General features: G+C 51.9%; 14 protein-coding genes across 14 annotated transcripts; 6 read left to right on the plus strand and 8 right to left on the minus strand.

Moving 5' to 3' along the window:
* Window positions 1–194: 194 nt before the first annotated feature.
* N7443_006775 (pre-rRNA-processing protein PNO1) lies at window positions 195–1053 on the minus strand (the record flags this gene model as incomplete). The annotated part of the gene is made up of 3 exons (XM_056886831.1): window positions 195–251; window positions 302–936; window positions 987–1053. 3 exons carry the CDS (start codon window positions 1051–1053, stop codon window positions 195–197), a joined length of 759 nt encoding a protein of 252 aa, XP_056740480.1.
* Window positions 1054–1258: 205 nt separating this feature from the next.
* Window positions 1259–3429, plus strand: N7443_006776 (mitochondrial distribution and morphology protein; the record flags this gene model as incomplete). Its single annotated transcript, XM_056886832.1, has 3 exons — window positions 1259–1982; window positions 2032–3242; window positions 3298–3429. 3 exons carry the CDS (start codon window positions 1259–1261, stop codon window positions 3427–3429), a joined length of 2067 nt encoding a protein of 688 aa, XP_056740481.1.
* Window positions 3430–4104: 675 nt separating this feature from the next.
* Window positions 4105–8271, plus strand: N7443_006777 (GTPase-activating protein BEM3; the record flags this gene model as incomplete). The annotated part of the gene is made up of 3 exons (XM_056886833.1): window positions 4105–7507; window positions 7573–8175; window positions 8237–8271. The coding sequence occupies 3 exons, from the start codon at window positions 4105–4107 to the stop codon at window positions 8269–8271; spliced, it is 4041 nt and encodes a 1346-aa protein (XP_056740482.1).
* A 469-nt stretch (window positions 8272–8740) lies between these two features.
* Window positions 8741–9496, minus strand: N7443_006778 (uncharacterized protein; the record flags this gene model as incomplete). The annotated part of the gene is made up of 2 exons (XM_056886834.1): window positions 8741–9378; window positions 9427–9496. The coding sequence occupies 2 exons, from the start codon at window positions 9494–9496 to the stop codon at window positions 8741–8743; spliced, it is 708 nt and encodes a 235-aa protein (XP_056740483.1).
* Window positions 9497–9672: 176 nt separating this feature from the next.
* N7443_006779 (18S rRNA methyltransferase BUD23) lies at window positions 9673–10572 on the plus strand (the record flags this gene model as incomplete). Its single annotated transcript, XM_056886835.1, has 2 exons — window positions 9673–9695; window positions 9759–10572. The coding sequence occupies 2 exons, from the start codon at window positions 9673–9675 to the stop codon at window positions 10570–10572; spliced, it is 837 nt and encodes a 278-aa protein (XP_056740484.1).
* Window positions 10573–10885: 313 nt separating this feature from the next.
* N7443_006780 (isocitrate dehydrogenase (NAD(+)) IDH1) lies at window positions 10886–12307 on the minus strand (the record flags this gene model as incomplete). Its single annotated transcript, XM_056886836.1, has 5 exons — window positions 10886–10973; window positions 11036–11939; window positions 12025–12099; window positions 12170–12227; window positions 12278–12307. 5 exons carry the CDS (start codon window positions 12305–12307, stop codon window positions 10886–10888), a joined length of 1155 nt encoding a protein of 384 aa, XP_056740485.1.
* Window positions 12308–13046: 739 nt separating this feature from the next.
* On the plus strand, window positions 13047–13391 carry N7443_006781 (mating alpha-pheromone PpgA; the record flags this gene model as incomplete). The annotated part of the gene is made up of 1 exon (XM_056886837.1): window positions 13047–13391. The coding sequence occupies one exon, from the start codon at window positions 13047–13049 to the stop codon at window positions 13389–13391; it is 345 nt and encodes a 114-aa protein (XP_056740486.1).
* Window positions 13392–14060: 669 nt separating this feature from the next.
* On the minus strand, window positions 14061–15196 carry N7443_006782 (uncharacterized protein; the record flags this gene model as incomplete). The annotated part of the gene is made up of 2 exons (XM_056886838.1): window positions 14061–14732; window positions 14786–15196. The coding sequence occupies 2 exons, from the start codon at window positions 15194–15196 to the stop codon at window positions 14061–14063; spliced, it is 1083 nt and encodes a 360-aa protein (XP_056740487.1).
* Window positions 15197–15294: 98 nt separating this feature from the next.
* N7443_006783 (proteasome core particle subunit alpha 7) lies at window positions 15295–16421 on the plus strand (the record flags this gene model as incomplete). Its single annotated transcript, XM_056886839.1, has 5 exons — window positions 15295–15297; window positions 15345–15410; window positions 15486–15644; window positions 15705–16031; window positions 16089–16421. 5 exons carry the CDS (start codon window positions 15295–15297, stop codon window positions 16419–16421), a joined length of 888 nt encoding a protein of 295 aa, XP_056740488.1.
* Window positions 16422–16549: 128 nt separating this feature from the next.
* Window positions 16550–17287, minus strand: N7443_006784 (lumazine synthase RIB4; the record flags this gene model as incomplete). Its single annotated transcript, XM_056886840.1, has 3 exons — window positions 16550–16949; window positions 17017–17182; window positions 17245–17287. The coding sequence occupies 3 exons, from the start codon at window positions 17285–17287 to the stop codon at window positions 16550–16552; spliced, it is 609 nt and encodes a 202-aa protein (XP_056740489.1).
* Window positions 17288–17653: 366 nt separating this feature from the next.
* On the minus strand, window positions 17654–20096 carry gfa1 (glutamine--fructose-6-phosphate transaminase (isomerizing) GFA1; the record flags this gene model as incomplete). The annotated part of the gene is made up of 7 exons (XM_056886841.1): window positions 17654–17874; window positions 17928–18089; window positions 18164–18515; window positions 18574–19558; window positions 19683–19914; window positions 19968–20038; window positions 20092–20096. 7 exons carry the CDS (start codon window positions 20094–20096, stop codon window positions 17654–17656), a joined length of 2028 nt encoding a protein of 675 aa, XP_056740490.1.
* Window positions 20097–21289: 1193 nt separating this feature from the next.
* On the plus strand, window positions 21290–24858 carry set1 (histone methyltransferase SET1; the record flags this gene model as incomplete). The annotated part of the gene is made up of 2 exons (XM_056886842.1): window positions 21290–24701; window positions 24755–24858. The coding sequence occupies 2 exons, from the start codon at window positions 21290–21292 to the stop codon at window positions 24856–24858; spliced, it is 3516 nt and encodes a 1171-aa protein (XP_056740491.1).
* A 415-nt stretch (window positions 24859–25273) lies between these two features.
* On the minus strand, window positions 25274–25777 carry N7443_006787 (RNA methylation protein TRM112; the record flags this gene model as incomplete). The annotated part of the gene is made up of 3 exons (XM_056886843.1): window positions 25274–25278; window positions 25346–25535; window positions 25592–25777. 3 exons carry the CDS (start codon window positions 25775–25777, stop codon window positions 25274–25276), a joined length of 381 nt encoding a protein of 126 aa, XP_056740492.1.
* A 522-nt stretch (window positions 25778–26299) lies between these two features.
* N7443_006788 (small ubiquitin-related modifier domain-containing protein) lies at window positions 26300–27508 on the minus strand (the record flags this gene model as incomplete). Its single annotated transcript, XM_056886844.1, has 1 exon — window positions 26300–27508. The coding sequence occupies one exon, from the start codon at window positions 27506–27508 to the stop codon at window positions 26300–26302; it is 1209 nt and encodes a 402-aa protein (XP_056740493.1).
* Between the last annotated feature and the right edge of the window lie 270 nt (window positions 27509–27778).

A 27778-nucleotide genomic window follows, 5' to 3' on the forward strand; every position in this document is an offset into this window, starting at 1 on the left:
GGTGAAATGTCTACTATAGCCTTCTAATGCCAGAATGTTCGAATTTTGAAATTTATATGTTCAAGTAAACGGGATATTTTTTTACCAAGATGACTATCCTGATGTCGTCACGCCTATATATTGAAAGCCCAAAATCGGAATGCTCCCGAACGCCCATACCATGCCGAAACTCGTTTGGAGATTGTGGTCGTTATCTAGAACCGCTCCTTCATTCGTGAAGCAACCGTTCGGAGGTTGCCATAGACCTTGCCCTGCGGAATGGTTAGAGGAGTAAGCAACCTTGTCTCGGAGAGAAACTTACCGGAGGGCTACCCAGGATCAGGCTGACGATGGCCTCACGGGCAATGTGAATGTTCTTGAACCCACCGAGAATGTGGATTTTCTGGTCTGCAAGCACCACACGAGTGCGACTGGCATTCTCAATCGCAAATTTGGTCTTTCCGTCCTTGCCGGCAATGCGGCCGATTGCACGTCCGAGGTGCTCTCCGTTCAATGTCTTGACATCCTTGATTTCGAAGGTTTGAATGTAAAGATCATCAAGTCGCAGAAGAGCAATAGCGTCGTCGATGTCAAAACCAAGAGTGAAAGCCTTGACAAAGTCCGCGCCCTTTTGCAATGCTCCCACGTCGTCAGTAAATTTGGAGGTTCGGAGTTCGACTGCGCGGCTCTTGACGTTCATGCGCACTTGGAGCTTGAGGTGTTCGACGATAGGAGGGCAGATCTTGGTCCAGTTCGCTTTGAGGGGTGTCATGCGGTGAGGCGGGACAGGCACCTTGCGAGTCTCGATGCGATATGCGGCGCTGGTTTCCTTTGCCGGGGTGAAAACGGGGCGACCCTCCTCATCGATGCGCATTTCATTATCTCCCGCAGATTCGGCGACGGGATTGGAAGCATCAGGCTCCGTGGCCTGTGCATCAATCAAGACTTCATCATCGTCTATTTGAAGTGTTAGTTCGTGAAGAGGAAAATAGTTGGAATTTCCTTACCTGTAGCCTGAGGTTGAACCTGGTGGAGCTCGGGCACCGCCTGACGAAGAGCTGTAGGGGCAGCCATGATGTTGACAAGACAGAGAAAATTGGGAGAATCCGTTATCGCAGAATTTATCGGGCGCCCCTCGAAAAAGTGTGGGTTGGATTTTTCGAGTGCAAACAAAACAAACACCCAATGATTTCATTGCCCGGAGCTTCAATCCTGACTGCATCAACCATCATTCCCCTCTTTCACTTACCCTTTCCATGAATCGCAGGATGTAAAGACGATGTCCGCCAACTTTGGACGCCGTCTGTACACCCATCTATGGGGACCGGTGAACTCATTTCGCGGTCGTATAGCAAACCGCGTTTCCGCCCCCGATGCGTCAAAGGCCTTCGACTCGTTTTTCACCGGCAAACGATTCTCAACATCCAGAAAAGCCACTCCTCTCACGAGACAAGTTGCTTCCGGGGGCTTCTTAGTTTTGGGTGTCTCTCCAAGCTCTACTGCAGCTGAAGGTGGTGTAGCTTGCATCGTTCCCTCGACTAAAATAGCCGCTCAATATGTCTGGAAACGAGCTTTACATACATCAGAAGGCAAGCAGTCCGACAAGGGCGCATCCACCAATCCTCCATCCTCCAAGAAAGATGAACTTTTTTATGGCGCCCAAAATCCCGATAAAAATCCCCCTCAAAGCCCTCCTTTGAAACTACCTCAAGGACCGCGGCAGACCACATCTCCTAATCGCCACTTAATGGATCGCTTGCCCCATATGCCACACTTACATCGACCAACAAAGGAGGAACTATTGGCTGCAGCAACTGGCTTTTGGTCGCGCCTTAAGGTGCGATTCAAATGGTTTTCTATCAGGAGTGTGCGGCCCTTCAGCTTGGATGAAATCACGGCGCTTTTCTCATGGGTCCTACTCGGCCACGTTGTCTGGTTCGTCGTGGGAACCACGACGTTTTTCTCACTTTTGATCCTGGCCATCAACACGGTCTTTGCGCAGGGTATGTATTCGAGGCCATTCTAGGCGATACCATTGCTAACCATAGTTAGAAACGCTGGCCGGATGGGTAGGTAACTACCTGACCAAATCATCTGGGGTTAAGGTCGTCTTTGAGTCTGCCATTGTACCGAAATGGAAAAACGGCGTGATCACTTTCAAAAATGTGTTTGTTTCGCGGCGGCCTGGTCAGGGCACTGGGCATGTTAGCAAAGGCTCACCAACGACTGCCGCAGCCGCAGCCGCAGCCGCAGCTCGAGGTGATCCTGGGCCCGAAGACTTATCGCCTGTTATCGAAGAGGAAGATACCAACTACACACAATTCGACCTTTCCATCGAGACCGTCAACGTCACTTTGTCGTTTACGAAGTGGCTCAACGGAAAGGGCCCGCTTCGCGATGTCGAGGTGAAAGGAATTCGAGGTGTTGTTGACCGCCGACAAGTCCATTGGCCAGAAGAAGACCTGGACCCCAAGTCGTATCGACATGAACATCAGCCCGGGGATTTCGAGATTGATTCTTTTAAAATGCATGACGTGCTGGTCACGATCTACCAGCCTGATAACTTCCGACCATTCTCCGTTAGCATCTTCTCATGCGATCTGCCCCAACTACGCAAGCAATGGCTCTTCTATGACTTTTTATCCGCCAACATGATGTCAGGGTCGTTTGACAACTCACTTTTCACCATCCACCCCCGCCAGACACACGGCTTTACTGGACTCCGGGAGGATCAAAACTCCGAAGACAGAAAGCCTAGTCCATGGAAGCAACACAACAGAATACGCGTTGACGGACTAAATATCGATCATTTAAACCGCGGTGTCCATGGCCCTTTTTCATGGATTCATGAAGGGACTGTAGACATTGTGGCCGACATCATGCTGCCTTCCGAGAATGATGAAAGCATCGCAAAGGTGATGGTTGATTTCTACGACCGCCTGGAGGCCACGGTTACGTCAAATCAATCCTCGGAGACTTTACCTCAACAAACCCAGGATGATGTAGAGTCCGCATCCAATACTGACAAACGATTCCTGGTCATGGACCTGCGAGTCCACCTCAACAATGTTCGAGCTGCGGTCCCCATATTCACTCGAGATCTCTCCTATATAAATAACGCCCTTATCCGACCAATTGTGGCTTACATCAATTCAAAACGCACCTTCATTCCTATCAACTGCCGCCTCGTCAAACGTGTCGGCGACTTTGATGGAAGCTGGACCATCTTTGACAGCAGTCTAATGGATGATCTCTCTGCTGCAGTAAGTATAACATGTGACCAAACATGAACCTTTGATTGTGCTAACAAGTTGGCAGACATACGATGCGTTTGCCCGGGATGTTGTGGATGATCAAGCCCGTAAGAGGCGATTCAAGAAGGTTGGATTCTGGTCCCTTCAGCTCGCCGCGCAGGCTATTTTCATGGGCATGGCCGGCAACATCGCATGATCCTGTACCATTTTCTATGATCTATGCCCGGCATCTCCGACAAGGGTTTTTTTTGGCCGGCGTTTTGGTTTTTTTATGTACCATAACCACATTGCATTCGCGGAGTCCGGAGCATTTTCGCTTAACTATTCTCACTTCTTCTGGCGATACATGACTCCCCTCTTCTCCTATTATGTTTCTGGCGTGTATCATAGTTCTCATACATTGTCTTTGCGAGGCTGACGGGAGGTTGGGAGAGCGCTAGTTATGTCTCATGGATTCGAATTTCCGATGTACTCCAGCCCCTTTGCTACCTATCACCCAAAGCATCTAGGTGTATATCTTAGAAATAATACATTACTGCGATCTACCTTGTACTTGGAGAAAGGGAGTGGTTTGTATCCGATCGCTGTGATTCTGAGCTGTCAAGCAGCGATCGTCGGGCTCTACTGAGGAATTCGAGACTAGAGAAACAATCCTCAACATGTCCCCTCCCCCCTTATTTTTCCTTCTCTCTTTCTCCTTCCTTTCCTCCGCTCCAAGGGAAAAAAGCCCGAATTCTGGGGGTATACGATTTCCAGTCGAGACAACCCAAGACCCCCTTTCTCTAAGCTTCCGAGGACCCGCCATCCCGCCCCCTCTCCTTCCTGGGTTCTTTGCCCCCCGAACCCCTCTGATGCGCTGAATCCCTGAACCATGTCGCAGCCGCGCATGGACGACTCGGGTCATACGTCCAGGAACAACTCTGCCCATTCTTTGAATAGTGGTCTCATTCCCCGGGACTATCTTGCGCGATCGGACATCGCGCGTCCCGGATCTGGCTCCCGTCACATCTCACCTTCGCCTCTACAAACCAGCTCGCTCCCACAATCCTATATTCACGACTCGCCTTCATCTCATAGCCCCCTCTCGCTCAGATCAAGTGCCAACGCTTCCCCCTCCCAGAATCGGTCGCCTATCTCCCGTATAGTGAATGCGCCGTTCCCCGTGCCCCCCTCAAGCTCGGCTCACCCTGTCGCCCAAATCCCGGATATGACAAGTACGGACACAGCGGACATGGCAAACATGCCGGGCGATAGCAACTCACCTAAGCCGCCGGGGTTGACCGAGCCTGATCGTTCTGCATCATCCTCCGTGAGCTCTATCCTGTCAGCGCCCGGTGACCGTCCGACGCACCGCATCATGCCTCGCACCTCTTCTATCGATTCGGCCATTTCATCGTTATCTTCCGCCTCTCAAAAATCGGCTTTTGACGCCAATGCTCTAAGCCCAGCCGATATCAGTAATCTCATCAATGCTGCGGGTTCCGCGGAGGCTGTTATTGTGCACCTCCTGAGAGAGAAGCACCAAGCCGCCTCTCAGAACTCACAGCTTTGGAAGCTGGTCGATAAACAGCGCACCCTTATACTAGGTCTCAACAAAGACCTAGAACGTGCTTTCAAGGAGAAGGAAAAATACAAGAAGAAGCTCAAGGATTTACAGGACTCGGCGCCTCCGCTACCAACCACTGATTCATCCGTACCACGATCCATCTTAGCTGATGTAGACCATCAAAGATCGATTCCAGGAGTGAAAAGGGAGAGCGAACGACGTCAAGCTGAACAGCCGTCCATCGTCCCATCCCCCTCGACGTCCGGTACTACTCTTGAAGGCATCTCAGGCCTCAGTCCAAGAACTGAAGCTGCGTCCCCAGTTGCAAGTGAAATACAGCGACTACCTCAGCCGAACCGCAAACCGCCACCTGCACCACTGAATCTACGATCAGGGGACACTCGATTAGAGCCTGCAGAGCCAGATTCGGGATCCGATTATGGCGACACTCAGGACGCAGATGGAAGACCAAGCGTGGACCGTGGAAGGAGACAGACGCGAGAAGAAGACGACCGGGACCGCGAAGCTGACCTGCTTGAAGAAATGAACAACCTTGACGCTACTGAATCGACTGAATTTGGGGCCACATCTCAGAGCTCAACGGATACTGCTACATCTGCAAGTCCGGTGACGGCTCCTCGTGAATTAGCAACGAGGTCACCCCCACCTATAAGCGGATCTGGCCCCTTGGGACCCCTTTTGAACTCTCGAGTCAATCCCTCCAGTTCGATTGGGCGTCAGCACGTTACCATGCCTAAAAGCCCTGGCCTTCCATTAAGCCCAAGGCCCGAAGATCGACCCATCGGCTCGCCTTTGCCCCGGATGCCCAGAGATATATCAGCGGGGTATAATCCCTCGGGACTACCTCTCTCTCCAAAAGCCTCAAATTACCCAGTCCCATTTCAGCCTGGAGATTATCAAGCTATGACCGGAAGGCCTGGAGGCCCAATTCCCTCGATTGATCCAGCTGTCAAGATAGACAGTCCAAGAACACCCGCGTTTACGGAGAGCAGTATATATCAGGGCTTGGTTTCAGAGGAGTATCCTGGTTTGCTTTTGCCTCCTAACGCGCTTCCTGTGATCCAGGTTAGAGTGTCTTCGTCTCGGCTTCGACCTTCCAGAAATAGCTATATGGTATCTAAGCCCCTAGACGAGGAACCCGTGTTTACACTCAGTGTAATCTCCCGATCTGATATGGTTGAGCTTTGGCGGGTCGAGAAGGTCATTGCTTCCCTGCCTCAGCTGGATTATCAAGTGAGACAAATGGCTTCATTTTCTGGCAGGTTGCCTGATCGCAGCATCTTCAGTGGTCACTCGCCTGCCAAAGTGGATGCCCGGCGTGCTGCCTTGAATTCGTACTTTGACAGTCTCTTGGACACGCCTATGGACGAGAATGCTGCAGTTGTTATTTGCCAATTCCTCACAAATGATGCTATTGAGCCTCGAGATGATGAGACAAGCTTACTTAAAGGCCATAGCCTTGGGAAACCGGACATGCTCCGGGGTCCGGACGGGAAACCTCGAAAGGAGGGCTATCTGACCAAGAGAGGCAAAAACTTTGGAGGCTGGAAGGCCCGATATTTTGTCCTTCATGGACCAGATCTGAAATACTTTGAGTCTCCCGGTGGCCCTCACATGGGTACCATTAAGCTTCATCATGCACAGATCGGCAAACAATCACAAAATTCCAGCAGTCAAAGTCAGTCACCCCCGGGTGCTGATGAGGACGCTGACAATCAGTATCGACACGCGTTCCTCGTCCTGGAACCGAAAAAGAAGGATTCATCGGCGCTTGTTCGACATGTCCTTTGCGCCGAAAGTGATGAGGAGCGTGACACATGGGTTGATGCCCTGATGGAATATGTGGAATCCCCTTCCTCGGACAACGAGAGCCGTGGTAATTCTTCTTTAAAAAATCAATCCCAGACTCAGTCGAAAAACACCTCCAACGCCGCCCCAAAGTCCAATGTGCCTTCTAGCAACGGGAGCAAGCGGTCTGGTAGAGGGGTTGAAAGTCCGGATCAAAGTGCCGGGGGATCTGTCCAGGGATTCAGCTTTGACAACACTGTTGCGGCCGAACCTCCTATACTAGGATCCTCTCTCGAGCAGGCCCCTCGCTCTCCGCGTATCCCAGCTGCTCTGTCGATGGACTTCCGAGAGCTGAATCAGTCCCCTGTTGAGACACCGCAGTCCCCTAAGATCATCTCAGCGCCCACGAATGGTGTCGTGATTCAAGATGTGGGAGCTTGGGGCAATAAGCCCACGTCGACAAAGGAAAAGAAGCGCAGCATTTGGGGATTCCGCACGCGATCTTCCTTTGATCTTGCTTCGCAGGCCTCAGTCGAAGTGTCTACAGCGAACGCTAATATTCAAGCCGAGCGACGAGAGCATGTCAAACCGGTATTCGGCATTCCTTTATCTGAAGCTGTGCAGGACTGTGGACCTTACGGGATCGAGGCAGAGTTACCAGCCGTCGTCTATCGCTGCATCGAATACCTTCAGGCCCAAGGCGCAGCATCGGAGGAGGGTATTTTCCGCTTGAGCGGCTCCAATGTTGTGATCAAGGCACTTAAAGAACGCTTCAATACCGAAGGTGACGTGGACTTTTTGGCTGGAGATCAGTACTACGATGTTCATGCTGTTGCTTCTCTCTTCAAGCAGTACCTCCGAGAGCTTCCAACGACGGTTCTGACGCGGGAGCTTCATTTGGATTTCCTCCGTGTTCTTGGTATGTCTGCTTTGTTTTTTTCCCTTCGCCTGCATTAAGTGACATCACTAACTTTATCCAAACAGAACTCGATGATCGCCAGAAGAAGGTCACTGCCTTCAATTCATTGATTCACCGGTTACCGAGGCCAAACCTGGCATTGCTGCGAGCATTGTCGCTCTTCTTGATCGAGATTGTCAACAATTCCGATGTGAACAAGATGACCGTCAGGAACGTCGGCATCGTCTTTGCTCCCACCCTCAACATTCCGGCGCCGGTCTTCTCAATGTTCCTCACCGACTTTGACAGTATTTTCGGCGAAGATTCCGGTCCCGGTCCATCGACTGTGGAGCTGAACGTTGACCACAGTTTGTCACCGGACGATGTTCGTTCTCCACGTCACCAAATGTTCTCGGATATACCGACTCCCTCGTATAATCAGACCTCGTTCCGAGGCTCGGGTGATGCGCCTACGGGCCTCGACCATTCTCGACCCCCCCACGAGGCCGGCTTTACTCCTATGCAACCTTCTTACGACCAGGCGGGGTATAGGCAAGACGTGTACAATCAACCCACGGCAGCCTCGGGCCCATTCTCTTCACTGAATGGCATGCTGTCTCCTAGTTCGGATGACACTCGCTCGGCAAAGGCAAAGAGGCGAGAGAGCTCGATGCTTTTCATGGAACACAGTATGTTTCTTCTTACAACGCTGGCCATCTTATGCTTAATGATAGCTGACTATTTCTGCAGCACCAGAAGATCTCTCCTTCTACCAAGGCAAATAAACAACCGCTCCACCACATCAACATGTGGCAACTTGATTTGGCCGCCTTGTTCTTCTCATGTTCCCCCAATTCTAATCTCCCGACTATCTATGCCCCTTTGAAAGATCACGATTTGCACGCAAGATGACAACCTTACCCACTTGGCACCAGCAGAGTCGCAGGGAATGTTTAATGATAATGGTAATTAGGATGAGGCTGCAATATCAAAGGCTAGTAGGCCTTGGACTATATTGGCTTGGAGGTTTTTCTTGATCTATCGTTATACCCCTTTTATTTTATTTCTTTTCCCGCCGGCGCTGTGTCGCGGCCTCTTTTTCCCTTTCTACTATTTCGAATCTTCTATTTCGAACAGACTTGGTGTCCATCGATATCGTACCATTGTCTTTCTTTATTTTCTTTATTTTTTCAATAGTTCTATTCACTCAATCGGAGCTGCAAATGCTATGTTCTGTCTATATAATATCTTACACTAAAAACGCCTGTTTCGCTCGCCTTTCCAGAATCCCATCAGCTCGCCGTTTTCCTGAGCCCAACCCCGTACGTTATCCACCAATGCCTTCGCCATGCCCTTATTCTTGGCTTTACCACCGGAAGAGTCGCGGCTATGACCCAATCCAGCTGAGGCATGCTCCCCGGTTGCATACTCGGAGCCCATGCTGGGCAAAACATTGTCACCCGCGCTCAAACTCACAAAGAGAGCAAATGGGACCAACCAGACACACAGGCCAAAGTACGAAGCCACCTCAGAGAAGGAGGGAATTTCCTCGTAGTTGACCTGATACGGCTGGCGCCAATTATTCTCGGCTCGTTGAGACGGGGCTGGGGGTTTCGAGAAATGGCGGAACCATAGCCAATGGTTAAGAACCACCAACAGGCACGAGAGCAGAAACAGAGGATCCGATAGTTTCACCATGGGGAACCGACGCAAGTTGCTGGCGTAGACCAGGTGAGAAAGGATGCTGAGAAGAGAGAGCCACACGGGGAAGCGATCGAAGATGACAAGTAACACCTGAACCGCGATGATACAGTATATCAAGCGACTCAGGAGCTTTCGGGCGAGGACGGTATGCTCTTCAACGAGCTCAGATAAGTAGTAGAGCCCCGAGGCTGCATCGGGTGTTAGTCTACAGCCGCGCGAGGGGGGGAGGAACTAACCGATGGCGAGGGTCAGGAAGGCGAACCCGACGACCACCCCTAAATAACCGAGCAAAGGAAGAATCCACATCGCAAAGAGGGCACGTTGGGTGGTGAAAGGAGGATGAGGTGAGTTGGCGCATTCGGAGCTGTCGATTGTTTCCCGCAATGACGCTTTGGGGTGTTTTTGCCTGAGGCTTCCACCCCGCCTCAAAAAAAAGTCTCGATCTGCAAGTTCGCCTCAACAATTCAAACCCAAAGCCCACCATGTCGCGCCCTGAAGATATCCTGTATGTTTCTATGGCCTTCAGGATCTGATCAAACCCGGAAACTAACCAGCTTCGTGAGAATAGCCCGCCTGATCTCTTCTACAATGACAATGAATCCCGCAAATATACAACCTCATCCCGCATTCGGAATATTCAAGCCGACATGACCAATCGAGCCTTGGAGCTCCTCAAACTGACATCTCCGTCCCTCATTCTGGATGTTGGATGTGGTTCGGGTCTTTCTGGTGAGATTTTGTCCCAAGAATCACCCGAAGATGGCGGGCCTCACGTGTGGGTGGGCATGGACATTTCGCCGAGCATGCTGGACGTGGCCCTGCAGCGTGAGGTAGAGGGCGATCTGTTCCTCGCCGACATTGGTCAGGGTGTTCCATTCCGGCCCGGCAGCTTCGACGCTGCGATTAGCATCAGTGCTATTCAGTGGCTATGCAACGCAGAAACCAGCGACGTGAGTCCCGAAGGTCGCCTCAAACGATTCTTCGAGGGCCTTTATGCAAGCCTCCGTCGTGGTGGTAGAGCCGTCTGCCAATTTTACCCCAAAAACGACATTCAGCGAAGCATGATCAGCGGAGCCGCGATCAAGGCAGGATTTGGCGCGGGTATTCTTGAGGATGACCCGGGAACCAAGAACAGCAAGCTATATTTGGTTTTGACAGTCGGTGGTGGTGGTCTACAGGGTGACATTACCGGGGTTGTGAATGGCATGGAGGACGTCAATGTCTTGGATGCAAGGCGAAAGGCTCAGGAATTGAAAGGTGCCCGAGGGCGGAAGGGCGACAAGGCCTGGATCATGAAGAAGAAGGAGCAGATGGAGAGGAAGGGAAAGGTCGTGAAGCAGAACTCCAAATACACCGGCCGCAAGAGGCGTGTGGCCTTTTGATCGCAGATACTCTACATGTCCCCACCCTTAGATACCCTTTCTTCACATCCATCCACAAAATTGTCCTCGAAATTATCCTTGAAAACGATGTGCACGTACAAATATGTTCAAAGACTGGTCTTACTCTGGAATCCAAAAATGTCTATTGCTATAACTTGCTGGGGGCACATTGCGAGCTAAGTAGGAAGAAAGATAATACATGATGGAGGGTTGGTCCAGCTGGCTCATGACCGACAGAGTCCACTGCAGATGAGTTGGCTGGACGAATCCCCGGTCGTAGCAGTGGGACGATGCAAGGTAGCAGGGTTCAAATTTACAGAGCCGCCTCCATCTTGTCCAAGACAGCACGGGTAAATTCGTGAGTGGTAGCCTGACCACCCATGTCGCGAGTGCGAGTCTTGCTAGAGGATCATTAGCGAATGCGGCTAGAGAAAAGAGAACCATTTTCACAGGAATAACTTACCCTTCACCGATCACATCGTAGACAGCCTTGGAAATGCGGTTGGCATGGTCATCAAGGCCGAGGTGGCGGAGCAACATAGACCCGGAGAGGATCATGGCGCTGGGGTTAGCCTGGTCCTTGCCCTTGATATCGAGACCAACATGACGGCAGCCGGGCTCGAAGACGGCAACGTCACGGCCCATGTTGCAGCCGGGAACCAGACCGGGGCCGCCAACGAGGGCAGCACCGACGTTGGAAAGAATACCTCCGTAAAGGTTGGGCATGACCATCACATCGAATTGCTGGGGGCGCGAGACAGCCTGCATGGAAGCATTGTCCACAATCATGTCGTTTACCTCCAGGGTGGGGTAGTTCTCGGCAACCTTGTGGAAAGTGCTACGGAAGAGACCGTCGGCAAGCTTCATGATATTGGCCTTGTGAATACAAGTAACCTTCTTGCGGTTGTTGGCGAGGGCAAAGCTGAAGGCGAACTTGGCGATACGCTCGGACTTGGCACGGGTGATAATTTTAAGGGACTCAACAACGCCCTGGACGGACTGATGCTCGAGGCCAGAGTACTCACCCTCGGTGTTCTCACGGATGATGCAGAGGTCGACACCCTTGTGTCGGGTCTCGTATCCCGGGATGTTCTTGATCAGGGAGATCGAGGCGTAGATGTCCAGCTCCTGGCGCAGGGCGACGTTGAAAGACTGGTGGCCGGAACGCTCGACGGGGGTGAAAAGGATACCCTTCAGACCCAGCTTGTTGCGCTTCAGGGAAGCCAGGGACTCCTTGAACAGCTCCTCGGAGTGCTTGTTACCGGTGTCGACACCGCTGACATCGACCTGTTCCCACTCGATGGGGACATTGTCGGCCTTGAAGATGGTCTTGACCGATTCCGCCACTTCGGCACCAATTCCGTCACCTAATCGAAGAAGAAAAAAACGAAGATCAGCACTCAGTTAATTTAGCGCAAGGCCAAGAAGGGCCGACAATTGGTCGTGGCATACCGGGAATAAGGGTGACAGTGTACTTGCCACCATACTTGGTGGGCTTGAAGATATCCGACTGAACGCTGGCAAAAGCTGGCGCGTCAAATATTAGCGATGAGTTCAAGATTTCAGGTATGCGCGCAAAAGTGAGTCAATGGCATACATCTCGCGGAAACAGAGCGACCGAAGGAGGGAGCCACGGAGGCGCTGCGGAGCAGGGTCTGAACAAGTTAGCCTTGGCGCGCGCAAAGGAGCCAGGGGACAAGCTAACCCGAGCGGGCTGTGCCGTTCTCGAGAACATATTTTCAATGACGAGTTCTTTGACACGAAAAAGGTGGAGGTGGAGGTGGAGGGGAGGAAAGTGAATGGGGGAGAGCCAGACGGGGGGAAAGGGAAGGATCAGACACTAGGGAAAACGGAAAAAAAGGGCCCGGATGGGCTCGGCATCGCGCGACTCTGACTTGCGCCGGCCCGATCTTATCTCAAAGGGACGCTCGACAACTCGACTTCCCTTTACTCTCTTTGAGAACCTATTGAGCCCTTCTTCGGGTTCCGCCTTCTCTTGCAACCTGGTTATACTCTTGGCTCTTCCATTCGGCATTTGCTATTGAGCTACCTTTTGGGTTCCCTTCCATCTCAAGCCTTGACGCCTCCCCCCGAGAGAGCTCACAAAGGCTGCCTCGCGATCACTCACTAGCAATCTACCTATTCGCTCAAACTCCATCCCTCGAGTCATTTTCATAGCGGGTGGCCTGAGAAAGAGGCATGCGCTGGTCTATACCCGCACGTCTCATGATGGAAACAACAAAGTGACTCGTCAAGATCTATAGCCCAACTCGGGACTCAATAAGCTCTTTCAGCAATGATGTATAGCAATAGGGACACGAGAAAAACATGGCTCTCGTGAATATAAAACCTCGCAGTCGCTGCTGGTTTCTTCTCCGCCCACGATCTTCGCTCACTCTCTTGAACGCCGATCAGTCCAATCCAATCCAATCCAATCTTCTTCTTCCACCAGTGCATTCGCACCCATATTTACCATGAAGTACCTCTCCGTCGTCATTGCTCTGCTGGCCGCTTCGACTGTCCAGGCCGCTGCTGTTCCGGAAGCTGTTAAGAAGCCCAGTATCCCCATCTGGTGCAACCACCCCGGCCAGGGCTGCTACATGTACAAGCGTACCGCCGACGTCTCCTCCGAGGTTAAGCGCTCTGCTGAAGCGCTCGCTGAGGCCATTGCTGAGGCCCATCCCCAGGCTCTTCAGATCTGGTGCGACCACCCCGGCCAGGGCTGTGCCAAGGCCAAGCGCGCCGCCGAGGCTGTCGATGAGGTTAAGCGCTCTGCCGATGCTCTTGCCGATGCCATGGCTGCTTTGGATGAAGAGTAAAGTATGTTCGTCTGATCTGGTTCTTGTTCCGAGTTCGTACTAAATATATCGACAGGGTTACTCTTTGATTTGTGTTGACATACCAACTCTTGTTGGTATTCATGCAACCTGCTGTCAAATCAACATAGCAATCCGACAAAGACATACCCAGTGCTATGTTTCGACTACCTTCAACACGATGCCGAAAATCTCTCGGGGAAGCTCAAGTGAAATTTATGATTGAGTAAAGGTTTACCTGTCAATGGCGGACGCTCCTTATGTTACTGGCCATGGCTAACTCATCTTATACCATCAAAGCTAGAGACAATGAAACAATTTACTAAGAATATGTTTTAATTGAAAAAAGATTTAACAAAATACGAAGGTCAAATATTACGTGACTCGGACCAAAAGTTTATATCGCCATGGAACTTACCAATTCCTTGCATTAGCCCTTTTAAACCTCTTCCTATGAATTTTCCCTAGAGGTCTTTGTAGGCATCGCTTGGTCTTCTTTTTACATAATGCTTCCAGGGATCGTTTTCTTGTTCCTTGGAAATGTACCACGTTAAACACCTATTTGAATCCGCCTCGAATAGATAAGTCATGGTCGCTTGTCTAGGCCTGTCTAGGCCTATAATTTTCATTTTCATTTCTCGTGATCTACCTACAGACATGTTTGATCAAACATCAGTTCTGGCACCAGCTTGGTTGAACCACCCCACAAGCCGCATGATACCGGTTCATCTCCTCATATGCTCCGTATTGCGACTCCATCGGTCCCACTTGGGTCAGCTCCCACCACTGTTGCTGCTGGCTTCTGTAGACGGGATCTGTAGACGAAGTATATGGCGCTCCGGTGGATGGTTCCTTAGGCGGAGCAGCCTCATAGCCTGATACCATATAGGGCTCTGCAAGGCCAGCGTGGTCATCTCTGATACTATCTATCTGGTCGTTCATCTCGAGGTCCTCAGCGGGCTTTGCGGGAAAAGATTGTATATTTTGGCAAATTGGTATAACCGTGGCCCGTTCCGACCTCGAGTAGACTTGCCACGTTTGGATCAAACGCTGTTGTTGGTCCACGTCCGCATGCTGGAAGAGTGCCAGCTGACTGGCCGAGAAGGTGTCGGGGTCAAGTCCGTGCTGCCTCAAGACATCATGGACGCTCTGGGTTGTCGGAAAGATCGAAGGCTGCGAAATCGGGGGAGGGACTACGTGGGAAGAATGGTGATAGTGTTGGGAGATATAGGTGATCGGTTCATTCTGGGAGAGAGGCAACTGTGCCACGGTCATCTGTCGGTCGAACAAAGCAACCAGCTCATCCTGCAGCTTGCCATTGCTCTCCGATGCAGACAGGCCACACTAGACTCCGGGTCAGGCACTGCTGCAAATCACGGAGATCAAGTGGAGGCTACCTGGTTACAGTTGGGGTTCTCGATGAAAGCAGCGAGGGAAAGGGAGATATCAGACGCATGCCCACAGGACGGGCATTGATGTAAGATGGAAGAGGACATGGTTCCAGTTTCCAGGTTCCAGGTCTCAGGGAAGATAATAACAATAACAATAAGAAACAGACCGTCGTATAGAGATTTCCAGACGAGCCGAGTGTTTATGTGAAGTCCAAGGGAAGGAAGAGAGTAGAAATAGAAATAGAAATAGAGACTATCAATCTTGTATCCTCCATTTCCCCCACCGAGGCAAATGCCCAAAACTGTAGTTGGGCCGCACTTCGATCGCGCGGCGTAGCCAGGGTCACATGACCCCCAGGCAACCCCGTGACGCAGCTTCGTCGAGCTCATCCACCGGAGCTTCCCTCTATCCTCCATCCGCGTCCTTGTCTCTTCAGCAGCTCCCCATTTACCCTTCCCTCTTTCGACCTCTTTTGTTGTCAAATAGATTGATCTGATTGTTCACTTACACAACCATGGTGGGTTTCACTGTCGCTGCTTACGAGGTTTGTTGCTAACAGGGTAGACGTCAATCGGTACGGGATACGATCTCTCAAACTCAGTCTTCTCGCCAGATGGCCGAAACTTTCAGGTAGGTTTCGCATCTTTCTTCGGTGCATTTGACAGAACGACGCCGTGGGATTTCTGATAGCTAACAATCGAAAAGGTTGAGTACGCCGTGAAGGCTGTTGAGAACGGAGGAACAGCTATCGGCATCCGATGCAAGGACGGTGTGGTGTTGGCAGTAGAAAAGATCATCACTAGCAAACTCCTCAAGCCCGGCGCCAACAAGAGAATCGCGACAGTTGATCGTCATGTCGGCATTGTAAGGACTATCGCCCCCTTCAATAACAACGAAGAAGCTAATCAACATCGTACTATCTAGGTATCGGCGGGTCTCGTTCCCGATGGTCGGCACTTTGTGTCCAGAGCCAGAGATGAAGCATCCTCATGGAGAGGTACATACAAGGGCCCCATACCGACCTCCGCGCTCGCGAACCGCCTCGGTGGCTACGTACAAGCCTACACATTGTACTCTAGTGTACGACCATTTGGTGTGACCTCTATCGTCGGAGGATGGGATAGTGAAGCGGACTTGCCCGTCGATGGCCAGGTCGGTTCAGGGCCAGAGTCAGGCGCCGGTGGGAAAGTCAAAGATGCCCAAGCTGGAGGGCCTGGGCTATACATGATTGAACCTAGCGGGCTTTACTGGGTATGTAACTCGACTTTTTCCTTCTTGAGGTGTGACTCTTGCTAATGGCTGATGTAGGGCTACTACGGTGCCGCCACCGGCAAGGGACGGCAGGCTGCCAAGGCGGAACTGGAGAAGCTGGACCTGACTTCGGGCAATCTATCTCTGGCAGATGGCGTGAAGGAGGCAGCGCGCATCATCTACGTCGCCCACGAAGACAGCAAAGACAAGGAGTTTGAGTTGGAAATGTCATGGATCAGCTCGCTTGACGGTCCGACTAAGGGACGGCACGAAGAAGTGCCCAAGGACATTCGGGAAGAGGCCGAGAAGTTTGCGCGCCGGGTTCTGGAAGGTGAGGATGAGGATGAGGAGGATAAGGGTCAAGCAGAGGGAGAGCAGATGGAAGAATGAACGTGTCAATAGACCTGACAGCGACCCCATTTAATTTGATGCTTCTGTGATGCACTTGTGTCCTTCAAATCAGAATTGAAACAATAAATGTGAAATTTAGACGAAGATAAGGATTCGGACTCGGGAATCTACACAATCGTCCCTTCCGACCACTCTCGCCGCTTCACACCCAACTCCACTGCAGCGCTTCCCCAATCCTCACCGTGGTTGTGCATCCCACTGTTGCCAAGTCCGGCCCGCTCCAGACCTTGTTCCTCGGTCAAAACGGTCAACAGTCCAAAGATCACCGGCACGCCCGTATCCAGCTGAACCCGCATCAGCCCATGGCTGACGGCATCGGCAATGTATTCAAAGTGCATCGTGGCACCCTTGATCAGCACACCGATAGCAATGATGGCATCAAAGGGCTTTTTAGGGCTAGTAGATTGAGACGTAGACTTAAGATCGGTGGTCGAGGATGACAAGAGGTCGGTGGCACTGATGCCTTCGCCGGACGAGCTCGCTTGGACCTGAGAGGCGGCGTAAAGCCTAGGAGGATTAAATTTGTCAGAAGAGCGCGATTATCCGGGGTAGACTCGAAAGACTCGAAGCTTACCGCTGCACGCCGATAGGCAGCTCGTAGCTACCGGGGACCGTCTGGACAGTGATGTTCTCCTCGGTCACGCCGGCTGCCAGCAAGCTCTTCTTAGCTCCGGAAACAAGGGAGTCGATGATTGCGGTGTTCCATCTCGCATGGACAATTGCAATTCGCAACCCAGAGCCTACAGAAGCCATTAGCGGGGGAGCTCATCAGAAGGTGTGCAAGGCGGGGTCGGTCTCTTACCGTCAAGGCTCTGGGCAGCCCCAGGACCTTTGATAGTAGTCATCGTGTATGGCAGGATAGGAAGAAGGATGACAGTGAAGGAAGGACAAGTAAATGGTTATGAATTGCGCGGGAGATGAAAACATCGGTCCCGCAATTGGTGTGGCGGGGAAAGGCGGAATGTCGCGACCGAATACGGCAAAAATAGAACAAGCGCCGCCGTGCTATACACAATTGTACTATACCAATGTTCAAATTATACGATTGCAAAGACGTACATATATCAATGAAGAACTACATTGGAGGACTCAGTGGAGGACTCAGTGGAGGAAAGAAAATATGATTGCATTCTCCCGAGAAAGCTAAGAAACACCTAATAATAAGATCATCGCAGTCGTCTACTTAAGATTTCCATCTGTAGTTCCCCTTTTTACTCGACCGTAACCGACTTGGCTAGGTTGCGGGGGAAGTCAACGTTCAGACCCTCTCCAACGGCAAGCCAGTACGAGACCAACTGCAGAGGAATCACGTTCAGCAGACCCTGGAGACAATCCACGGTCTTCGGCACAACGATCTTCTCAGTCTGCGCAGCCGAAAACTCGGGATCATCCTGGTTGCAGATGACGATAGGGCGGCCACCGCGGGCGATGACTGCATGTTGTGTCAGATGAGAAAATCTAGAGAAATAATTAGGCATAACATACCTTGCTGATAGGCGTTCAGCGACTTGGTGAACAGGTTGTCACGGGTAAGAATCATGATGATAGGCAGGTTTTCGTCAACGAGGGCCAAAACACCATGTTTCAGTTCACCGGACATGACGGCCTCGCAGTGAAGGTATGAAATCTCCTTAATCTTGAGGGCTCCTGTGAAGGGGTGGGAAACAGTTGTTAGCGTGAGACGGACAATAAAAGCGGAGTTTAGGTGTTGGTATACTCACCCTCAAGGGCAGTGGGGAACTGGGCACCACGGCCCAACAAGAGCAGACTCTTCTGGTCCTTGAAGAACTTGGCGCACATGTCCTTGATGGGATCGTTAAGCTTCAAGATCTCCTTGAACTGATCTGAGATCTTGCCGAGGCCCTCCATGATCTCCTCACGTCGCTTTTGCTTCGAGGCACGGTCCTCGCTCAGAGAAAGAGCAAACATGACCATGGCGACGAACTGGGAGGTGTAAGCCTTGGTCGATGCAACACCGATCTCGGGACCGGCGTTGATGTGAACACCGCAGTGGGTGAGAAGAGAAATGGAAGATCCGACGACGTTAACAATACCCACAGTCAGAGCACCGCGCTCCAAGCAGTAGCGAAGAGCCATCAGGGGAGTCGGCAGTCTCACCGGACTGGGAGACAAACACGCAGGTATCATCACGGAACACGGGGGCCTGTCGGTCAAGGAAGTCCGAAGCCAGCTCAACGGCAATAGGGATCTCGGTCAGCTCCTCGAACACACCACGCACGGCCATGCATGAGTGGTAGCTGGTACCGCAGGCGATGAAAATAATGCGGCGGCAGCGACGAATCGTGGAGATGTACTGCCGGAGACCACCCAGTGTGACATTCTTGTTGACAGCATCCAGGCGACCTCTCATGGTGTTGACCACAGACTCGGGCTGCTCAAAGATCTCCTTCTGCATGAAGTGGTCGAACTTGCCCTTCATGATCTCCTGGAGCTCCAGCTCGATGGTCTGAATTGCACGGACGTTGGAGGTACCGTCGTTCTTGGACAGGCGGTGGATGTTCAGCTGGCCTTCATGGATGTGAGCGATGTCATCATCCTCCAAGTAGAGGACCTTCTTGGTGTGCTCGATGATGGCCGAGGGGTCGGAGGACAGGAAGAACTCAGCGGGCTGGGGGATGCCATCGTCGGACAGGAAAGCCCGCGACTGAGAGCGGTGCAGGAGCGACTTGTCCGGGGGAGCCAGGAGGCTAGTGGCGGATTTCTTGAGGGCGACATTCTGGGAGGCCTGCTCCGCAGGAAGAGCACCGTCTTCCGAGAATTCCACATCAACAAAATCTACCTTCATCTTCTTCGAGGTGCGCACACCAACGACAAGGGGCGAACCCTTGCGGGCAGCGATAACCTCATGGGGGTAGTGCACCGACTTGAGCAGCAATCCGAAGGCGCCCTCGAGTTCCTTAATAACAGCCTTGGCCAGGACAGTGAATTCGATGTCGGGGTGCTGGTCGTAAAGGTACTTGGCAAGTTTGGCAATGCACTCGGTATCGGTCTCAGTCTCGAAGCGGAAGCCCTTGGTCTCCAGAAGAGACTTCAATTCCTTGTAGTTGGTGATGATACCATTGTGAACAACGGCGAACTCCCATGTGGAGTCGGATCTGCGGCGGAGAGGAGTTAGCGATCCATTTCTCAGCCTGTGTCATTGATGTGATTTTTTCCCTTCCTTCTTGCAGTCTAGCGAGAGGCCAAGTAGAAATCATGGTGAAGAGAGAAGCGACGTACCGGTGGGGGTGGCAGTTGAGGCGGGAGGGAGTGCCGTGGGTGGCCCAACGAGTGTGAGAGATACCAGCGTGGGACTCAAAGGTCTTGGTCATGTCGGGCTTGGTCTCCGCAATGAGCTCCTTCAATTTGGCCACCTTGCCAACTTCCTTGAATGCGCAGACCTCATTTTTCTTGTCGCCATCCACGGCCATACCGGCTGAGTCGTAGCCACGGTATTCCAGTCGGGACAGGCCTTGCACCAATGTCAACTTCGGTAGAGCTGAAGACCGTGGGGGAAAGACATACCATTGAGAAGGGTGTTAACGATGAACTGGCGGTCACGTTCGACGAGGTAGTTGATATAGCCGAAAATTCCACTGTCACGGGTAAGCCACAATGTCCAAATCCGAGAGGAAGAGCTTCCACGTACCACATGATGGGCGAGAGGAACGAAAGACAGAGCGAATTGGGAGGGGGAGATGAGAATTCGGGGGTGAGGGAAGGGGAGAAGTAGGCTCTAAAGTTTCAGAAGGGGGGAGGGAAGGAGGGGGAGGGGGAGGGGGGGGGGAAATGAGATTGAGATTGAGCAGCAAGGTCAACACAAGGCAGATCGTATTTATAGAGGGGGGAGGAAAGGAAAGGGAGGGGCGAACCGTGAATTATTATTAGCTCCTTCAGGTCCCAGCTTTGGCCAATGCGTCGGCCCCAGTCACTGTGTCTCACTGAGTTTCTGCTCGTCTCCACTCTGCCCATAACAATGAACTTGGAACACGTGGATTCTGGTGTGTATCTTTTGATTAGTTCTACTGTATATGACCTGTTTACCTGGTTACCGACTCGTGGGACAGAGCCAGCAAAATTCACTAATGATTAAAAATGAGTAGTCACAAATCCGAAGTTGACAGTTGACCCAGGTCTAGCTTTCTTGCTTCCCCGATCCTCGGGTCCTTAGTACAGGGGTTAACCAGGGGAATAGATTCCATGTTTATTTTTGCATGGTCCATTCCCGTTCCCACAGGTCTCAGATGCCGATGGGATTCCCAAACGATCGTCTAGCTTCTATTTTTGTACTCTTCAAACTCAGCCCCCTTTGGCCCCTGGAACTTTGATCTAACATCGATCGTGAAGAGCCTCCCTGGGCTGAACTAGTGAATCACGTAGGGTCCCTTTTTAGCGACCCGTCTTTAGGAGGCTTCTTCGGACTATTTAGATCATGACCCGCATATTTTGGTCAATGGTCAAGAGCAATCATATTGTAAATGGCTGGATGATGGTAGACCCTGGTTCAAGAAAGATCTCCGATGTTGTGATCTGGTGAGGTCACTGCAAAGCATCAAAAAGGGGAAAGGAAAAAAAGGAAAAAAGATGGTCAACTCTGTGTCTCCACCGCCCACCCACCGCCTCCCCATTCGGGCGCGTCTCTCCTGCAAAACTCTTTGAATTGGCGCGACGGAGATCACCTGGTGAAACCCCCTTCCACTGCGGATTCTTAATTTTGAGCACCCACATCCTCATCTTCTTCGTTTCAACTCCCGGGATCTCCTACCCGGTTGCGCATGGGTCTATCGTCGTGGTCAAGGATGCTGTCTGGTGATCGCGCGGTCTCGGGTGTGTAGCCACCTCTCACGATGTCACGCGCCTCGGCCGGATTTGCAGATTTCTTCCCTACTGCCCCATCAGTTCTGCAGCAGAAGCGCGTCAAGATTGGGGATTGCCGAGGCAGAGGACCGGATGGTGATGTTGAGACGGGGTCGCTCGCCGCGTCCAGCTCTACCGGCGGGGCTTCGTTTGCACCCGCTGGGGAATCGGTTCACTCATCCTCGACTGTCGCGGACTCAACGGGCCAGGATGTCGATAGAGCTCTTCCACTGGCCATTGCCCACCCTCACCCGCTGCATCTCGACACCTTGACGCCGCTGACCAACGCAGAGTCATCCCCCCCCGGCAAGGCGACCACTCCGTCCAAGACTGCGGAGGGTAATCACCTGGACCATGCTGCTCGTCCTAATCCCGAGTTCTCCAAGTCCACGATGACTCCCATTCACACACCTCCGACTCCTCAGTCTCAAACCCGTGTGGGACATTTGGCCAAGGGCTGCAAGGCAGTGTACGACCCAGACCTTGACAAGCGAGCGTCCAAAGAAAAGCGTCGCAAGCCTGAGTATGTGGATATCTTGGTTAATGGCCAAGTCGGTCCTCCTGACCCACGTCTTTCCATCGCCAACTATACGCGAGGATCGGGTTGCAAGCAAAAGACCAAGTACCGACCAGCTCCTTATGCTCTCAAGCAATGGCCGTATGATGCAGCGACCAGCATCGGCCCCGGGCCCCCGGTTCAGGTAGTCGTCACAGGTTTCGATCCTCTGACCCCAGTCGCTCCCATCAGTGCTCTTTTTTCCAGCTTCGGTGACATTGCAGAAATGAACAACCGCACGGACCCCATCACCGGCCGCTTTCTCGGTATCTGCTCGATCAAATACAAAGATACTTTGTCTTTTCGTGGAATTGGCCCTGTCTCGGCCGCCAGCGCGGCTAGACGAGCCTACTATGAGTGCAGGAAGGAACAACGCATCGGAACTCGCAGAATCAGGGTAGAACTGGATCGCGATGGGGTCGTTTCGGAACGAATGGCCTCAAGAGCCGTCGAGTCCCAAAGATTGGCGTCCAAGGCCGTCGCAGCCGCGGCGGAGACCAAGCCGGATCTTCAGTCGAAGAAGAATGAGCCTCCCCCCACTGCACCGAAAGGACCTTCCGGAAGATCAATTCTACGGCCTGGGCTTGTGGTTCCGGAGGGGCCTCGGGGAAGTCTTCGGTCCCCGACCGTGCAGTCGTTGGTCGAAGAGACGCCTATCCTGAACCAGATCAAGCGCGACCCTTACATCTTCATTGCTCATTGCTATGTGCCCGTGCTCGGTACGACAATTCCACATCTCAGGAAACGACTCAAATTATTCAGCTACAAGGCGATTCGCTGCGATAACACGGGCTACTATATCATTTTCGAGAACTCTAGGCGAGGCGAAGAAGAAACGGAACGATGTTACCGATTGTGCCACATGCAGCCACTCTTTACCTATATCATGAATATGGAGAGCCAGCCCTACGGGAATCCCAATTACGTGCGCAGTCCCAGCCCAGAGCGTCTGCGAGCGGAGCAACGAGAAAAGGCTCAGCGGGAGAGGGCGAGAAAAGAGGCAGAGCTGGATGTCGAAGAGGAAAAGAAACAACGCGCAATTGACCTCGATCCTTCCCGAGAGGTGCTTTCCATCATCATTCGTGACCTTCGAGATAAGCTGCTTGAGGACGTGAAGTCTAGAATTGCCGCGCCGGCGCTTTACGACTATCTTGATCCGATCAAACATGCGGATAGGCGGGAACGATTAGGAATTCCCGGCCCCGAGGGCACGAAACGATCCACTTTTCACATTGAAATAGACAGCACTTTGGGCACTCCGGATTCTCGCTCTGGATTAGATCCGCTTCGATCTTCGAATCTCAATATCCTTGCGCTCCCACGCATTCGCAAAGCCCACGGACTAGATCATGCAGGAGCAGCCTTTGTGGATGAGCGACGTCGCCAGCCATTACGAAAAAGAGAGGTTCGTCCCCTCTATCATCGCCTGCAGCAATTGCACGACGATGAAGATTCGGACGACGAACAACGGACGCCCATCACCCGAGATACTGAGGAGAGAAGCAGCCGCCCGCCAAGTCGTGCATCTGGGTCAATGGAGTCTGATCAAGATGAGGAATATCAGTCAGAGGTATTGGAGTCTGATGAAGAATGTAGCGCCCAAATCATCGGTGACAAGGAGACTGACAGTCTCGCCCATGATGTTCAAAGCGTGTCCCCTCAATCCGGCAAGAGAAAACGCTTGGCAGGAGAACTCGACTCCCGGAAGAGGCAGAGACAAGAGGACGAGCTCTTCGGAATCGAGCCCACAAAAGACATGGCCGGGGGGCAACCTGAGACTCTGTCGTCTGTCGGGATTGGTCTTGGCGAGGAGGAAGCGACAAGCAAATTGCCAGGAGACCAGGATCCTGGCCTGACTCCGACTAAAGCTTCTCTGCCAGATGATCTCTTCCCTGGTGAACAGTGGAAGACTGCGGTCGAGGGACACAAAACAGAGATCGACTGGGGAGTGTCTACAGACGAGCCACGTGCGACTGTGGAAGATGACGAAAGAATCATCCTGGATTTGGATGGCTGGCAACACCTGGTCAAGGATGATGAAGACATGCGCTACCTACGGGAGATTTTGCTTGAGCAGTCTGCATCCGTTATCAGAAATATTGCAGCATGGGCATGGCGACAGAAGGAGATTAAAGCTCTCAATCAAGTGGAAGCAAGAGGACCGACACATGACGCCATTGGCATCACCGGCTATTACGTTTCGAATTACTCGGGCGCTGCACGAACTGAGGGGCGGAAGAGGATTCTCAATTCCGAAAAATCGAAATACCTGCCTCATCGGATCAAGGTTCAGAAAGCTCGCGAGGAACGTGAGGCCAAAGCCAAGGACGACCCCCAGGCTGCCGCCGCCGAGGCTGCAAGAATTGCTGCAGCAAAGACCATTTCCAAGTCAACTTCACGGTCTACTCGCGTCAACAACCGCCGGCTTATCGCCGACATCAATGCGCAGAAGCAGGCTCTTCCAACTTCTGTCGGAGAAGGCGACGCCCTTCGGTTCAATCAGCTAAAGAAGCGAAAGAAGCCCGTTCGGTTTGCGCGGTCTGCTATTCACAACTGGGGACTATACGCCGAGGAGAATATCTCTGCCAACGACATGATCATTGAATACGTCGGCGAGAAAGTACGCCAGCAGGTGGCCGATATGCGAGAAAGGCGGTATCTCAAGAGTGGCATTGGTAGCAGCTATCTATTCCGAATCGACGAGAACACTGTGATCGACGCTACTAAGCGAGGTGGCATCGCCCGGTTCATCAACCACAGCTGCACGCCCAACTGTACCGCCAAGATCATCAAGGTCGATGGCAGCAAACGCATTGTGATCTACGCGCTCAGGGACATTGAAAGAGGTACGTGAATATGCCCATCTCAGGACTCGAAGACATGCTGACAATTTCCACAGATGAGGAGCTTACGTACGATTACAAATTTGAAAGAGAATGGGGCAGTGATGACCGCATTCCCTGTCTGTGCGGTTCCGTTGGCTGCAAAGGATTTCTCAACTAAAGTTCTACGGCCACGAGCAGCTTCTTCTCTTTGGAGTCTCTTCTTACTCTGCGCGGCGTTGATCGGGTGGGGCGTTTCTTGGGATGGGAGCATAAAGACCTGTATTAATGGAACTCGTGATTTGAAGCGCTAAAGCCCTCATGTACAATACAAAATTCCAGGATTTCAAGAAGCCGGCGTTGGTCCACAAGGCCACGGACCTTTAACCTTGACCTTTATATAGTCCAAGTAATCGTGTATTCTGTGAACCGACGTCGGTCTTTCTTTCTTGATTCCTCGCCATGTAATCAGACAGCCTGAGAGGTTGATTGATCTTCACGGATGGAAGATTGAGGGGAGGGATGGCCTCTCGCTTTTGTTGGGTGGGCCGGGGGAGGGGTATCAGTGTGCGGGATTTGCCCATGTATGGAAGTACTCAAACTGCAAGGAAGGAGTGTCAGTCGGGACAAATGAACTGGGGGAGATGGATTTGCAGAGAGTCGCCTACCCAGATGACTTGGAAGCAGGAAGTTTGCAATTCCCTCCTTGAGCACATATTCATGGCTGCAGTTGCCACAGATCAACCTGCCTTCCATAACCTGGGTTTCCAATAATAGTCGGTGGAGATCCTTCAGTGTCTGTTCATCATCGAGTGCCTCACCCTCTGGTTTCGATTCCGGAAGACTTGGGAATCCCAGCTATATTCTTCCAGTCAGCTTGGTTTCCGTATATATTACCTGCTGATGAACGGTACCTCATTTGCAGTGACACGAAGAGCTTCCCAGTCGATGCGGGGAAGGACATTGCGGATGAACTCTGGTTGGAAATCCAACTCCTGCATTTCGAGCTCGGCATCATGGAAGTGAAGTGGGAAGGCGCTCGGAGATGTCTTGCATTCTTTGACCGAGCAGGTCACGAAATTGGCCGTAATGACCTTCATATTTTTCTTTGCGATTCTGGTCCTCAGTGGGATGGCTTGATGTAGCAAAAATTGAATTTGATAGAGTATCCCATGAACTTTGTAACAGTAATCGGTGGTTTAGTGTAGCCTGCTGGAAGATCTGAGCTGCAACAGAAGAAATGCAATGCCACGCGAAAAAAAAGCACTTGCTTGGCCCCCCGCTGTCATGTGACGATCTTATCGATAAGACAACAGACTACACTCCAGACAACGATACACCTCCTTAAGTAAAGGAATTACTAATGTTTGACATTTTGCTATGACTGAATCCTTTATCAGCATAAGAAAGGTATAAACGTGGATAAAAGCCAGGGAGGAAAAGTGAAGGTGGGGAAGGGGGGGGGGGGGACCTCGTAGACAACCAGTTTCGTATTATGTTTAGGGGAAATGTCGATGTCTCTTCACGTTTATAGATTGATTTATTAATCACGAACATTCATATGGATAGGGAATCATCGGGCTAAGTGCGAACATCTACGAGAAAATCGCTGCCCGGCACGCCTAAACACGGAGTTTGACCTGTACATCCACCATATCTAGATCTGCAATGTCATGGTCACGAAGACGAGTATCAGGATCCATTCGGTCCCCATCAAATAGGAGCGAGACATCTCGATCAGCGGGAATATTCTGTCTGTTGCGATATACCGAGATAAGCTTAGACACCAGAGTCTTTGGTCTTGCTCTTATCCTGACATCACTCAGTCCGGAACTGCGGAGAGTCAACTTCATCGGCTCCGTTAGGCCATCTTCAGGGTTTGGAGGGGCATGTGATGCTTCATCCTCGTCTGGCGAGAGACCTGGTCGATTTAGAAGGAGTGGGTCATCGGTCACGGCTTCCATGTGAATACGCAACTCTCTTGGGCCTGCGATTGGGTCATCATCCAGCTCCGAGAGTGTCAGCTTACTCTCCATTTTGATCCCTAAGCTTCTGCAGGTCGTGACATCGAACAGACGTCGACCACGCCATGTGAGGTGGACAGACGGCTGCATCTCTTTAGTAATTTCTTGGCGCTTGCACCATTCGATTCGAACATCCCTAAGACCTTGGGACATTTTTCGATGAACAAGCAAAGGCTTCGTATTTGGCATTTGGGAGGTAATGAGAATTTGAACGATTGGGTCTTCCCTAGGAGGGGTCGAGGGCTGTGCGGGCCGAGGAGTTGCAGCTGCATTGAACAGGCGTGGAGTGTCCTTGTGGGCGGTATCATTGCACTCAAAATCCATGTTCTGGGATGGGAGGTGAGTAGGCGGTTTAGGGGACACGGCTTTATCGGGAAGAGGGGTGGGGAGAGTGGAAAGATCGTCCTCCGAGCGACCATGGCGGCAATGGGTGGAAGTAGTGTTTAATGTTTCGTCTTCGGTTTCAAAATAATCCCCTCGCTGAGTTCGACAATTTCCTGGTAGATTAAGCGGCTGGTGAGGTTCTTCTGGCCCTGATTCTGGGGTGTATTGAATTGTGTCCGCAGCATCTGCCGCCGTATTCTCCGACTCGTTTGCAAGTCGAGGCCGCTTCGAATGTCTGCCGCCAGTCCCATGAAGGTTTTCCTCAATATTCCCGTGCTTTTCTGATTCAGTCTTCGCCTTTTCATGCGCTTCTCGATTTGCGGCCACAATGTCGCCATATGTTTGTCCTGACCGTCGATAGAATTCCGCTCCCGTATCCCCTGCATTGGCTGCCCATGCGGGCTTTTTGAAGAATGACCGCATTGTAACAGCGATTGCAACGTCAGGCTTGATTGACTGGGACGTGAAAATTAGAGGCGAAATGTTTGCAAACTTAAAGAGAGAGAAAGACAAGAAAAGAAAAGAGGGAGCTGTCGCGTCTGCGGCCCCACCAAATGCGCCTTCACCGCCCACGGGCTCTTATTGAGCTCAGCGCGCAGACAAATCATCCCCCAACCCTCTTGTACAACCTTGATACTCTGGTTTTGCCGTCACTCACTTTCCTGAAACTGTCGAAATCATAAATTATTTCCA

Source organism: Penicillium atrosanguineum, assembly GCF_028827265.1.
Source record: "Penicillium atrosanguineum strain IBT 20685 chromosome Unknown utg000005l_segment0_segment0, whole genome shotgun sequence".
In the NCBI taxonomy this organism is placed as follows: domain Eukaryota; kingdom Fungi; phylum Ascomycota; class Eurotiomycetes; order Eurotiales; family Aspergillaceae; genus Penicillium; species Penicillium atrosanguineum.